Here is a 13,268-nt window from a genome sequence, read left to right as displayed (position 1 = left end):
AGTGCAGAACAGGAAACAGCCATGTCTCCAGGGTGCAGGCAGGGTACAGCTGTGGCACTTTGCAGGAGGGCGTGGGGAGAAGCTGCAGCAACACCATGACCAGACATCTCCAAACTGCTGCTGTTGCACCCTAAGGACAAGGCTGCCCTGCACACCTGAGCTCTCAATACTGCAATCTGGTGTGCCCTGCTCTGCATACACACTATGCCCACCCCGCACTGGGCAGGTAGGTGTAGATTTCCCTGCTCCCTTTCCAGGTTCAGCTGCTAATGGGCAGCCTGAAGCCTTCTTGCCCAGCCCTCACCCCTGCCATGCTGAACTCCATCTCACCAACATGAGTCCCTGTGCCCCCTCCCCGCCCCAGCCATGCCTGTTCCCCAGAGTTTCACAAGGCAGCAAAGAGTTGGTTTACAACCCCCCAGATCAGTCCTGGGGTACACAGTGAAGAAGCTCTATGAACCCTGTTGGAGAGGCTGCAGTCCTAGTTCAGCCAGATACCACCTCTGCTGAGGAGGGCTTTCCCCACACTTCTGCCACCACCACTTCTCCTAGCCTCCCCATTTGCCAGCTGTGGCATGAATGCAGCTTCCAGTCACTAGAAAGCTGCACTGGAACTGGACATCTGCAAACTGCATGTGCACCACCACTTTTCTCCACTCCCCTTTTCAAGTATACGAGTGAAGTGTACCACCAAAGTTAATCCAGAAACAATATGCCCCAAGTATCAAAACTGAGATATATCTAAAAGCAAGTTCAATTAGTTGATTGCATATTATGTCTCCTAATTTCCAGCAGAACCCACAGTGTACTAGACACTCTGCAAATGCAAACATGACAAACTTTACCTTTACTTTTTTATTAATAAAGAAGGGCTGAAAGGATATTACTTCCCTGTCTGTTGCATCAGAAACTTATCTAGACTAGAAGGTTACAATAACTGCAAAAGTCTTCTAAAATGGCATAATGACAAGTGTACAGAGAGTTAAAATTTAGCAATTTAGAGGAAAAAGAATTAGTAAGAGTGTTTAACGTTCATTTGCTTTTATTAACACACGTTTAATTTAAATTTGACTAAGCAATATTTCAACCCATTGTTAAAACAGTTAACTTCTATTAAGGAGCAAAAGCTCAAAATAAATATCCCTGAGAAGCTCCTTAGGTATACTAGAAATAGCAAAGATATCTAGATATGACATTTCTTATATATCAACATTAAAAACAAGCAGGAAAACACTTCCCGGTGTCATTCTTTATGTATCATGAAGCCGGAAAAAAGAAAGCTGGAAGCCCACTTTTTAAAAATACTTCTAATGAAACTCCCAAAATACAATCCTCCCCAAACTTAGGCCCTAATATTATAAAGCTCACTGCAGCCAATGGAAAGACCCTCACTGATTTCAGTGAGTTTACACTCTTTATTCCACATTAAACTTTATTTGAGGAAAAAATAACATTTCTAGTGCTCATCATTGCCAAAACACAGCTGTAGAAAAGGGCATGAAATAAAGACCATAGAGTCTTCTTAAGCTTGGAAACAACCTACAAATATTACTGTAGTGTAAACTACCCCATTTATCTTAACAGGTTAATTTAGAAATGACAGCCTTCTATATACTGAAATTAGGGAAACAGTTTCATTTAAATTGAAGATAATTCCCAGAAAAAGAAAAAAAAAATTGAGTTAAGGTTGGGAGCATGTTATATAATTTGCAGAGATTTACTATTTTTCCCATCTGAGTATTCAACACTGGAAATTCTGAGTTACGGTTACATTGGAAAGAAATCCAAACACAAATCAGGTACAGAAAAACACACAGTTAAAATATCGCCAATTTTCACCCTGGTGTATTATGGTGCTGTTCAATAACCATACATTTATGGATTAATAAATTAGAATAATTATAGTGCAAGATCAAACTGATTTCTTAATTGACAGATTTAAGATTACTTTAGTGTACTGAGACTGCATATTTCCACACTTTAATTTTTTTTAAATTTAATTAAGTCTTAATTTCCAAAGACTTTGGAATAATTACAAAATGTCTTTTTTTTTTTTACTCTTGTATTGCCAACATGCACTCAACCTTAATGCTGTATTAATAGTTTTTACCTGAGAATGTCCTTGGGTTTTTTTAGAGCAGTTTTTTTTAATGTTATATACAGGCACTAAACGCAAAATTCAAAGAGAATGCTACCAGCTTATTTTTCTGATGATTTGGATATTTTATTTTTTAATCAACTTCTATTCTGCCCCCACCAATTCCTTTGTTGAATGTCCCCCTTCCTCTTCCCTGCTGTCTCCCTAAATCTTCTTAAGCACTTCTTATAGTCTTGCCATCCATCCTTGATTATTAGCTCTGGTCTGAGGGGTAGGGTTTCTGGGGGGAGAAGAAAGGGAAGTTGGAAGAGGAAAACATTAGGGTCAACCCATTTTCCTTAAAGCAGCTTGGCTTCATTCCCATTGAAAGGCAGTGATCATTACAAAAGGGCATTCTTCTGATGAAAGGTTTAAAGGTTCCCTCTTACTGGGAAGAATAGGATATTAGGGAAAACATCCATTTTTTAAATTTATCAGCAAGTGCCACTATATTTTGTGAATATTTCCAATGGTACTGCAAGATCTAGAAACTTTGAAACAGAGTACATGTGGCTTTGCTCTTCAGTCCCGTGACTATGGCCTGCTGAAACAGAGGAAGCAAGACAGGATTTATTTAATTAATTAAGTAATTAGTTAAAACTTCCAGGGTTTCAATCCTATCTTTCAGATTCATAATTTAGAATATATTTCAGGACAGCAAATTATAATAATAAGTTTATATCATTTTAACTATTCACAACAGTCATTGCATACATCAAATTGCTTACGCTTTCAATATATTAGCAAATAAATACATAAACATTTAAAAAACTAAAAGTAAGCAAAAGAGAGAAATTACAAAGATACAGTTACTTATGTGTGATCCAGTAATGGGTCACAAATAAAAGCATAAATACAGTCATTTCAATAGAGGAGGAAAAATGCACTTTTTGTTTATTAAATGTTCTGGTTCTCCTCCAAGTTTTAGGGTCCAGTCTGAAAATAACTATTTAAAACAGTTGCCATGGGGGGAGGGAGGGGGGAAGGTTGCTCACCAGTAAATATAATTTTTCTGACTGTGTAAGTTATGGCTTTTATGGCTTGTATCCCATGTTTCACTGAAGGAGCTATTCTTTTATGGGCATCCAAGAGCTATATTCAGAAATGTAAGAGAACATCCAGGAAGAGTCAAGTAACCAATATTTCCGAATAAACATAGCAACACTTCACTTTTGATTTATTTCCATCCCCTACTTCTGATAAAAACAAGATACCAGTCAATCTGTGCAAATACAATAATTCCCAAAGCAATCACAACAAAACACAGCCAATGAGCTCAAAATAAAACTGCTCCAAAACGTTCTTGCACAAGCAGAAGGCAAGGCAGGTTGGCCCCTTAGGAACTAAGTGGTAGAGAGAGGCATAAGCTTTCATAGGCAACAGGGCTACTTTGTCCATGCAAAGAATATTTCCCCACCTATGGTCCTTAATATTTTTCCTGACCAGTGATCTCACTGTTTTCCTTTGCTGTGAAGGCAACGCTTTAAAAGTAGTCTGTAAGGAGGAACTGCTTTGTATGTGACAAGTGAGTCTTAGCCAAAGAACCCCTATTTCCAACCCATAATAAACAGAAGGCAGGGCAGGGTGGTACCTTAGGCTGCTTACAGTTGTTAAACACACACACACACACACACACACACACACACACACACACACACACACAAAAACGGCACTTTACTTTAAACTCAGTGCAATCCTGTGCCAAGCCCAGCACATGCTCAGAAGAAGCACTGCATTAGCTGGACGTGGGTCGTCCAACACCGTTATAGATTGGGCAATTCTGTGGGGCTTTTTGGCAGTTTTATTTAATATCTGATTGAGTTAGCTATTAGATAAAAGCACCAAAAAGCCCTGCTGAAGTGCCAAATCTATACAGACAGTGAGGAGCTGGGATGAACTAACACGCTGCTTCTTCCAGTAAAGTGGGATTGGGGGTAGGGGGTTCTAACATCTGTAAGCAGCCTTAGAGACTACCTTAGGTTCAGAGAGGCATGGGCTTTCATAGGCAACAATCTACTTTGCCAGAGGTTATAAATCGCCTGAGCATTAAAAATAAATGAATAAATTAATTAATAAGATGCCTTGAGATTCCAGAATAGAGTACATGCAAGTAAGTCCCTGCAGAGACTGATCTAAAGAAATCTTGAGTCATCAAGAACTACAGTAAGGCAACAAATGTTGGTGCCATATCCTTCCTTAAAGCACTTGGCACAGAAAGCCTGTCAAACCATTCCAAAAGAGCTGTACATTCTAAACATTTTGATAGGCTCCGAAAATGAGTACAATGACTCCAAAGTGCAAAAAGAAATAAACAACTTGGGAAAAAAAAACATTTTTCCAGGATCCTGCTAGCCCCAATCCCCATAGGTGTTCCCTACAAGCCCAGGAGCAGGCTCCAAGAGGGAGGAACCTGCCTGCTGCCACTGCTGTTGCCCTCAGATTAACTTGCCAACACTGCACAGACTGCTTGGAGCTCCCCCAGCCCCTGGGTCAGCTGGTGACAGTGACAACAGCAGGCAGGGAAAAGGCAAATGAAAGAAGAGGTATCAGTGAACACAAAGAGGAGGGGAGCAGTGTTGAGAGCCCAAGAGGGGTATTTTTCCTTGACTCATGGACTTAAAAAAAAAAAAAAAAAAAAGTCCCTAGCTGTTGCTCCCATGGCATAGTCTGCCCATTCTCAGTAGCGGGGGTGGGGGTCTTGGGCACACCCACCCCTGAAATGTTGGTTGCTGCTCCTATACCCCTGTTTACAAAATCGTGGATCCACCCATGAGCACCAACACAACAAATGTTGCATACACTCATGCATGGTTAAAAGCTTGCAATTTGTGTTCTCTTTCTCTCATGTAACAGATATTTTTTAATGCTTTACGGTTTCTAAAAATAATTGTCAAATCATACAATTTTTTTCAGTCTTTTATTCAAATGTATGTTTTATTTTAGTAAAAAGTTGTGCTATAAAGAGACAAAGGAAAAACACAAATATAAAAAATTGAATTAATCATAAATTTGATATTAGTCAAAATAGTAACTTTATAGTTTTCCTTTTTAATAATTTAAAAGATTAATCTGTATCACTACATGGGTTCCTCCTTTTCTTAACTTCACTGAAAAAAATGATGCTATATTAAGGAAATGTGTGGGAACATGGCTCCTTATGGGAAAACATCCTGCATTGCAGAGTTTTAAGGGTAACTTACAAACAGTGTCCTAAATGGGATAATCAAGCCCACACACACACATGCACGCGCGCGCGCGCACACACACACACACCATGGAAACCAACACAGCATTCTAATTTTAATACATGGCATTTCATCTATTTGAATGCATGCACACTGGAACATTTCTAGAGTTCTCTACAAACTTTAAACACAAAGTATTTAGAAGATGACCTTTAGAATAATTTTGCTGCTTTAAACAAAAAGTAAGCTTCTCTTCCCACAGTCTACTGTATGGCCATATCAGAAAAAAAGTTAACATTTCTAATATTCTTAATATTTTTAGACAGAAGCATGTTTTGGTCGTCCAACTGTTTTCCAGGATTTGGTTAATGAAGTATAGATGAGAGATGTGCCTCCCTGTCAACAGCCTGATGGGGGGGCGACTTTTAAATATGGACTTTTCACATCCTTCATTTCTCTCCTCCAGAAAAGCAACAAGTCAGTCTATATGAACCATTGTTGCATATCTACTGAACTTCCCATTCCCTTCACAAGGGAGTTCAAGAACCTATCTAAACCAGATTGTCTTTTAGCCATTTAACAGTATTTTGATTGCCATTTACTGGGATGAATCCTAAAAACTCCTATTTAGTTTCCACTGCAATCAATGGCATTCCTTATGTCACCAAAGGCTTCCCATATAAATAAGAATCTGTAGGACTGGACCCTGGTCTGCCAAGTATCTTGACTGCATTTCACTGGCCTTATTCTAGATCAGTGGCTCTCAACCTTTTTAGACTGGAGGCACCCCTCAGAAAGTGTCAGCTCTTGGTTTCCACTATTTTTTTTTACTACAGAAAAATAAAAAGTAGAGCAATTCTTCTGCTGCAAAACTCAGAAAGTCCACAGCTAGTCATGTTTTTAATATTATGTATTCCTATATGAAAACTGGGTTTATCTTACTTGCCCACCTAACAGTGTTAACACTGTGTGGCACGCTGCAGCACCTTTGAAAGGATCTCAAGGCACCCTGGTTGAGAATTACCAGGTGAATCTCACTCGAGATTTTCCTCTGTTAGCTCTCAGCTGACCAGTGGCTGGGCATAAATTTCAAACTTCCAAATAATCATTTAAAATTATAAGGAGACGGGAGGGAGAAAAGGGAAAGGGGGAAAAATCTGTTGACATTCTCTGTTAGTCTCTCCATATGTCCTACACGTAGATTCATTTTGTATTGTTTTTTAAACATTAGTATAAGTTGTTAGAATAGCATTCTGCTTTATTAATAATTGTGATAATTGTTGGTTACTTTAACATGCTTTTCCAATTTAAATATAGTGTGTGGTTGGATGATGGTGGGGGCATATATGCCCCCCCCCCAACTTGAGAAGCCCCACACCCCTATTAAATATTTAGTACATATTTAATATGTACTAAATGTAGCATTTAAATTACTTGCATTTTTAACAGTTTTTCAGCTATGTACTGCTGTATTGTCATAAAATACTAACAAAGAAATGTACTTTAATGTATATTTTTTAAAATCTAATTTCCATGCATTGACATTTTTGCCATAACAAATTCATGATTTACCCATAAATTAAAATTATCACCTTATGTGAATTACTACAAAAATAGTTTGAATTAGCAAGATTTATTTAAAAAAACCCATAAAGTGCTAAGGCGTTATCTAATTTATAAACTAATAGTAAGCAATGTAAGAATTAGCAAAATCCTTTACTCTAAATGGATGAAATAAAGAAAGCATGTTCACCATAACAAAGCACAGCCTTCTCCATTATGGCAAACAATGAAATAATGCATGCACAACATTTTAATCGTACTTGCTCTCTACTCATCAACGAAAAATATTTGATGAATACAATTCACATTGTTACATAAATTAGCCCCCAAAATATACACACATAAAATGATAAACACACCAGTGAGGTGAAGAACAATGAGCAGAAATTGGGTTGATTATAATGAGCCATGATTGTCAATTGACTCCCTCAGCACTGCTTGAATAGAAATGCCATTGCTGCTGCCAGACAATGGGTTTTAAACCCTGGGTGGAACAAAAATCAAAACGGGGTGCAGTTGCACCACTGCAGCCCTCCCTGGATCTGCCCCTACTGGAAACCACACACACTTACAGCTGATGGAGGGACCACTATGAAAAGCAGCAGGCGGCACCAGCCATCTACAAGCATCTCCATGCTTCTACTCCAGGCAGAAAATCAGCTTCCCCACTTAGGACACACAACCCAATTCTGAAAGGCTAATTTTGTAGAGAACGGTACAAGTGATATACAAGTAAACACAGTATTCAAAAATACTGTGCATTTTTAATGCCATACAGTGTAAAGAAAAAATCCTTGATAGGTACACTAACTTTTAAGCAAAGTTTACTTAGTCAATCCATATACTAACTTTCACAAGAGAGGCTCAGAATGGCTTGCAATAAGAAAACAGAACAACTTAAAACAGGAGAATGAAGAGAACAGAAACAACTTAAAAGGAAACTAGGATATCAAGATAAAACAGAGACCCCTAAACAATATTTCATCTTGGCTTAGTAAATGCCTGCCCAAAGACAAAGGTTTTACAGTGCTTCTGAAAGATGTCCAGACTCAGGCTCTGGCAAGCCTTAAGAGGGGGGGCAGCTCCAGAGCTGAGGAGCAAATATGGAGAACATCCTCCTACCCATTCGTGCCAAGTGGATTTGGTGTACTGATAGTATTTGTAGAGGGTTGCTCTCAGCTGACTTTACGGACCATAAAGGGGCATAAGGAAGAAGGTAGTCCCTTAGGTACATAGGGCCCAGACCATTTAGGGCCTTATAGGTCAAAACCAGCACCCTGAATTGCTCTAGGAGGACTACTGGGAACCAGTGCAGACTCTGGAGCACTAGAGACAACTTTGGTGACCCACCCCTGTATTCCAAATCTCTGGAGAGTCTTGCCCAGCAGCCTCATATAATTAGTGAACTGGGGGGGGGGGGCACAAAATGGAGCCCCAGGGGACCCAAAACAAAAGGTCCCGAGGAGGATTACAAGAACTCACCCATCACCGCTCTCTGGGACCTCCTTGCTAGGAAAGAGTGGAACCAATTTAGAGCTGCCCTACAATTACCCACCAGTCAAGTAAATGCTTTATCAGCACCTCATGGTCAACTGTATTGAAGGCCACTGAAAGATCAAGTAAAATCATCAGGGCACTTACCTTTGTCACTATTCAGGCAAACATCACCTACCAAAGCCACAAGGACAGTTTCTATGCTATATCCAGGTTGAAAGCCAGACTGAAACAGATTAAGATTATTTAATACTAAAACTGAATTTCACATACAAGGTAAGAGAAGAAAGTGCAATTGAACAGATCAAAAGTTCTTGCTAACCTGCCTACATAATGTAGCAGGAATAAATGGCACAGCATTAGAGGGGTTACAAACATTCCTCCAAAATTTGGAAAATAATGGCAATGAATTCCACCTCATCCCTGGAGGTGCTCATATGTAAGGTCCCAAAGTCTGCCATTCTGCACCCTCTTCTTCTCAATGCTACATGAGACCACCAAGGGCTTCTCCACACTGCCATAGCAGTATGCTCCAGCCAGGACAGGTCTAAGCATTCCTTAACCACCAAAACCCTCAAGCATACCCCAAACTTGGAAGTAAAGATAAAAAGACTGAAGAACATGCCAGTGAGGCTACTCTCAAGCCCTTAGTCTATGGTGTATTCAGATTTCCCCTGCTGAGGACAGCTCTGTCATACTTCCAGATTTGAAGCAAGACAATATGAACAGGGACCATGGTGTATTCAGATCTGTACTGGTCAGGACATACTACCACTGCAGTGTAGACAAACCCTGACGGTCACATGCACAGTTGTCAACAATGTCCAATGAGTGCCATATCACATACTTCATCTACCCCTTCTTTTGTATGACATTTTAGGATTACAACAGTCATAGATGAATATCTACATTTGATAACCATTAGACTGCTTCAGGGGTAGCTGCATGGATTGACTGATTTTTGATTGGCATTAAATGATCTAATTGAGCAATCATTCACAACATGTTGCACCGTCTGAAAAATTGCACCACAATCGCAACCTGAATTCTACCACTGATGTAACTACGTCCTCTACTAAAAGGTCAGCTCTTGAGTGTAGAGCAGCTGGCTCGGAATGAACCTTGTTAAGACTAAAGCGATGATGGCTGAAAGAAAAAGACAACTTAGAAAAGCTAAGAGACTGCCCCCACCTTCCAATGAAGACATACAGGCCCTGTGTTACAAGGGATGCAAAAGACTCAAGGCAAGGGTGTCAAACTTGTCTTTCCCCACAGACCCAATGAGTGGTACAGAGCCAGCTCGTGGGCAGGAATGGGCTCATAGACACACTTCCCCCTCCCACCATGCTGGATCCAGGGCATGTGGCATGTGCTCCAGCCACTCTACACACAGCACTGTTCCAGGATCCACATCACATGTGGAACCCCCTCCCCAGCCAATCTGGGACTGCACCGTATGTGACATGCGTCCCAGAGCAGCCAAAACATGTGCCATGGATCCAAGAGCAGGCACATGTGCAGGGCATACCCTGGGCCCTGCATGCAGGGACAGTTGAGTACGTGCCACATGTGGGCCACCTCAGGTGTTCAGCTGCAAATGTCTAGGAAAGGACAATCAAGAAGGCGGCCATAAAGGTGTTCTAGCCACCTGGCTGGAAAGTTACAATGTTTGCTCAAAGTGAAACTTTCCAGCGCGGGGTTGATAGATGGCTGCAAGATGGGTCCCCTGGCCTTCAACAGAGCCCGATAACTGACAGCCTATCCTCTGCCATGAAAGGGGAGAGACTGTCAATGATCAGCCGGCAGCTGCTGAAACAACAGCTACCAAGCGGAGGTGGTAGGGGCTGAGGGCTGCTCTCCTCATCCCTGCCCCCCTTCCCCTGTAGTGCCACAGACAGAGCTCCAATTCTTCCCAGGGCTCTTTCAGTATCAGAAAGAAAGAATTCCCTCACCCTCAACCTAACTGCCCCCCTCTACCCCATTTTGTGCCTACCCACTCCACTGAGCCTGGGGGCGTGTAGCTACTTGGAAAGTCCTGGAGAGAGCTTAGACTTGTTTAAGCAGTCATCGCAGCAAGGTCTCTACAGGGCTCCCTGACAGCATGTCACTGAGCAGGCTATCAGAAAGTCAACCACTCTACCTCTGTCCTTCTTGAAGGGGAGGGGAGGGACAGCAGAGGACTGTGGGATACTGGGGGGTTCCAGGGACCCTCTTATGCTACATGAAACTGAAGAGGTGTTACACATGGCACTAGAAAACAGGTATCTAGAAAAGTTGCCACTAGAAAGAGCTAACAGCTTGTGGCAGAATCACTAGGGTTTTCTGCCAGAGATCACTTGGCCACCTGTATGCTCACTCTCTGCGATGGGAAGAAAGCTTATTTCCCAACAAAATTTTAAGACACGTCCATGGCCAGAGTTAAGGACAAAACATTCTTAGTGGAGAATATCCAACTATGGAACAATACTTCCAAAGGAGATTGGGGTAATCCAGAGTTTGACTGTTTTTAGGAAATCCTGTAAAACACTCAAGTGTTTCCCACCATAGCAAGAATAACATTCACAGTATATCCGCTCCTAAATGCTCCCATGCAAATATTCAAAATAAACAACCCAATGCTGTAATACAAACCAACAAAAAAGACCACACATGCACCTACAAAAAAATATTATAGACAAGAGTTTTTACTCTCAGAGAACCAGAACTAGGAAGTCAACTCTTGTAACATGGAGTAGAATTCTATTCTTTATGCACCTTAATAGCAATTTTCCAGCCACACAAGTAGCCTTTTTTGCACTTGCACAGTTTGAGGTTCTATTACCTATGCAGTGTGGACACAAACATATGCACGTATACTGAGTGTACTCAGTAAACTATGTACTGGTTGGGCAGGTGTAGTGCTTCTTTTGAAGCAGCATACCTTGCACCTCAACTGGGTAGAACAGATGGACAGCACAAGGAACCTTTCTGCCCCAGTGGGACCAAAGGTCCAGACTACAACTCTGATCCTTTCCATCTCAGTAAGCCACACGCTCTAGATTGTTCTTTTCCTCTGCACTGCACATTTTCTTCTCGTGGCTACCCACGTGACCAGCTTCAAAAAGGGAAAAGGGACAGAAAAAATGCCTAACCTATGGTGTGGTGGTTAGAGTATTATGCTGGGAAGTTAATGCTAGGCAAGCAAAGCTTAGAACTCAACTTTGCAGCTTCCCAGGTAACTGCCCTAACCACTCAGCTGTTAGGGATTAAAACATGGGAGAGGAGTTGTCTCCCTGCTTACTAATCATGGGTGTTTTGTTCAGCTACAGTTTCCTGACTTACACATTCACAGTGGGTAAACATATGGAACCACATACCTTCCTGAAGCACAAAGTAAAATCAAATTCTGCCCTTACATATACAGTGACGGGTGGCAGGAAACAAACTTAAAAACAGGGGGGGAGTCATCATTACCAAGCTAACCGACAAACTAAAGAAATGTAGAGGACTTATTCTGGGAAAAGTAATATATACACAAAAATGGATTCAATTCATATATCTTAGGTCTGAAATTCAAGCTGAATATGGGCTTGTTTTAATTTCTGACAAACCCTAATACATAAATACTTTTTCATGGCTTTTTAATAACCATTTGTAAGACACATATGGACGTTCCTTTCCAAAATCTTATGCAGTAACTCAAACAAGAATTTGTGTTGAATACAAGTCTAAGAATGAAAGCAAAAAAATGTAATAATGTTAACCAAGATGACACACATATTGCAATTCACTATCTCTATATGTAGTGAAATAATAGGATATTTGATGCTAAACTTCCAATGGGCCTGCTGAAAGTTTCTGTAAGTGTCAGGTACTTAACTCCTATAGGTGCTTCTGGAAAAATCCCATTTTAAAACGTTTCGTTTAAACATCCATGGGGTTAATAGACCTTGATCCTGCAAACATACAATGCCTTTATTTTAAAAATGTGAGTAGTCACATGGGACTACTCAAATGATTAAAAATACAAGTATGTCTAAGTGTTTGAAAATTGAGGCCTATGAGATTTATTAACTACAACATCTCTCAGCTGCACAGAAACCAATTTTCTAAACGGTTCTAATTTTAAAATGGCTTTAAAAATGACTAAAAACTATTAAAGACTTTATAAGGAAATTCAGTTTGTTATTAAAAATAAGAAAATCTTCTGCTTTTGCCTTTATATGACCCAGTCAGATAAAGCATTGAACTACGAGACATAACACATGAATTCTTTTCCTGAACCTACCGCTGACCTCCTGAGTTACTTTGCCCAAATCACTTCAGCACAATGCCCTGTGCATCAATTTCTCCATCTCTAAATTGGAAATCATGATGGAGTCTTTTGTGAACTATGGCTGAGATGTTCTATATGAGCTATTATTTATTATGAAATACAACTATTATGTTAAAAATCATATTTTAAAAGGTCTGAATGTAAAGAGCAGACATAATAGCTAATGGCACTTTATCGTGCATCAGCAGATGCATGACGAACAGAACCAAGGAGGTGATACTTCCCCTCTATCGGGCGCTGGTCAGACCGCAGTTGGAATACTGCGTGCAGTTTTGGGCACCACACTTCAAGAGATATGTGGATAACCTGGAGAGGGTCCAGAGAAGGGCCACTCGTATGGTTAAGGGCTTGCAGGCCAAGCCCTATGAGGAGAGACTGGGGCACCTGGACCTTTTCAGCCTCCGCAAGAGAAGGTTGAGAGGCGACCTTGTGGCTGCCTATAAGTTCATCACGGGGGCACAGAAGTGAATTGGTGAGGTTTTATTCACCAAGGTGCCCCCGGGGCTTACAAGAAATAATGGCTACAAGCTAGCAGAGAGCAGATTTAGACTAGACATTAGGAAGAACTTCTTCA

The 13,268-nt window shown here is 40.7% G+C and overlaps 1 protein-coding gene across 4 annotated transcripts in view; it reads right to left on the bottom strand.

Annotated features, from left to right (window-relative positions):
* ADCY9 (adenylate cyclase 9) overlaps positions 1 to 13,268 on the bottom strand; it is a 70,691-nt gene that overhangs the window by 36,503 nt on the left and 20,920 nt on the right. For 2 of the 4 annotated variants that reach the window (XM_025192849.1, XM_025192852.1), the window contains exon 3: positions 2,212 to 2,378. The exons of 1 other annotated variant lie outside the window; for it this stretch is intronic. In XM_025192849.1, coding sequence (XP_025048634.1) covers positions 2,352 to 2,378 — 27 coding nt within the window. In that variant the 3' untranslated portion in view covers positions 2,212 to 2,351. Of the gene's footprint in view, positions 1 to 2,084; positions 2,379 to 13,268 lie in introns of those variants that run through there. One more of the 4 variants, XM_006036573.3, reaches the window with a different exon arrangement.

This window comes from Alligator sinensis, unplaced genomic scaffold (genome assembly GCF_000455745.1).
Source record: "Alligator sinensis unplaced genomic scaffold, ASM45574v1 scaffold1406_1, whole genome shotgun sequence".
NCBI classification, from domain to species: Eukaryota; Metazoa; Chordata; order Crocodylia; family Alligatoridae; genus Alligator; species Alligator sinensis.
The sequence above is the reverse complement of the archived record's forward strand: the minus strand, read 5'-3'. Positions and strand labels throughout refer to the sequence as shown.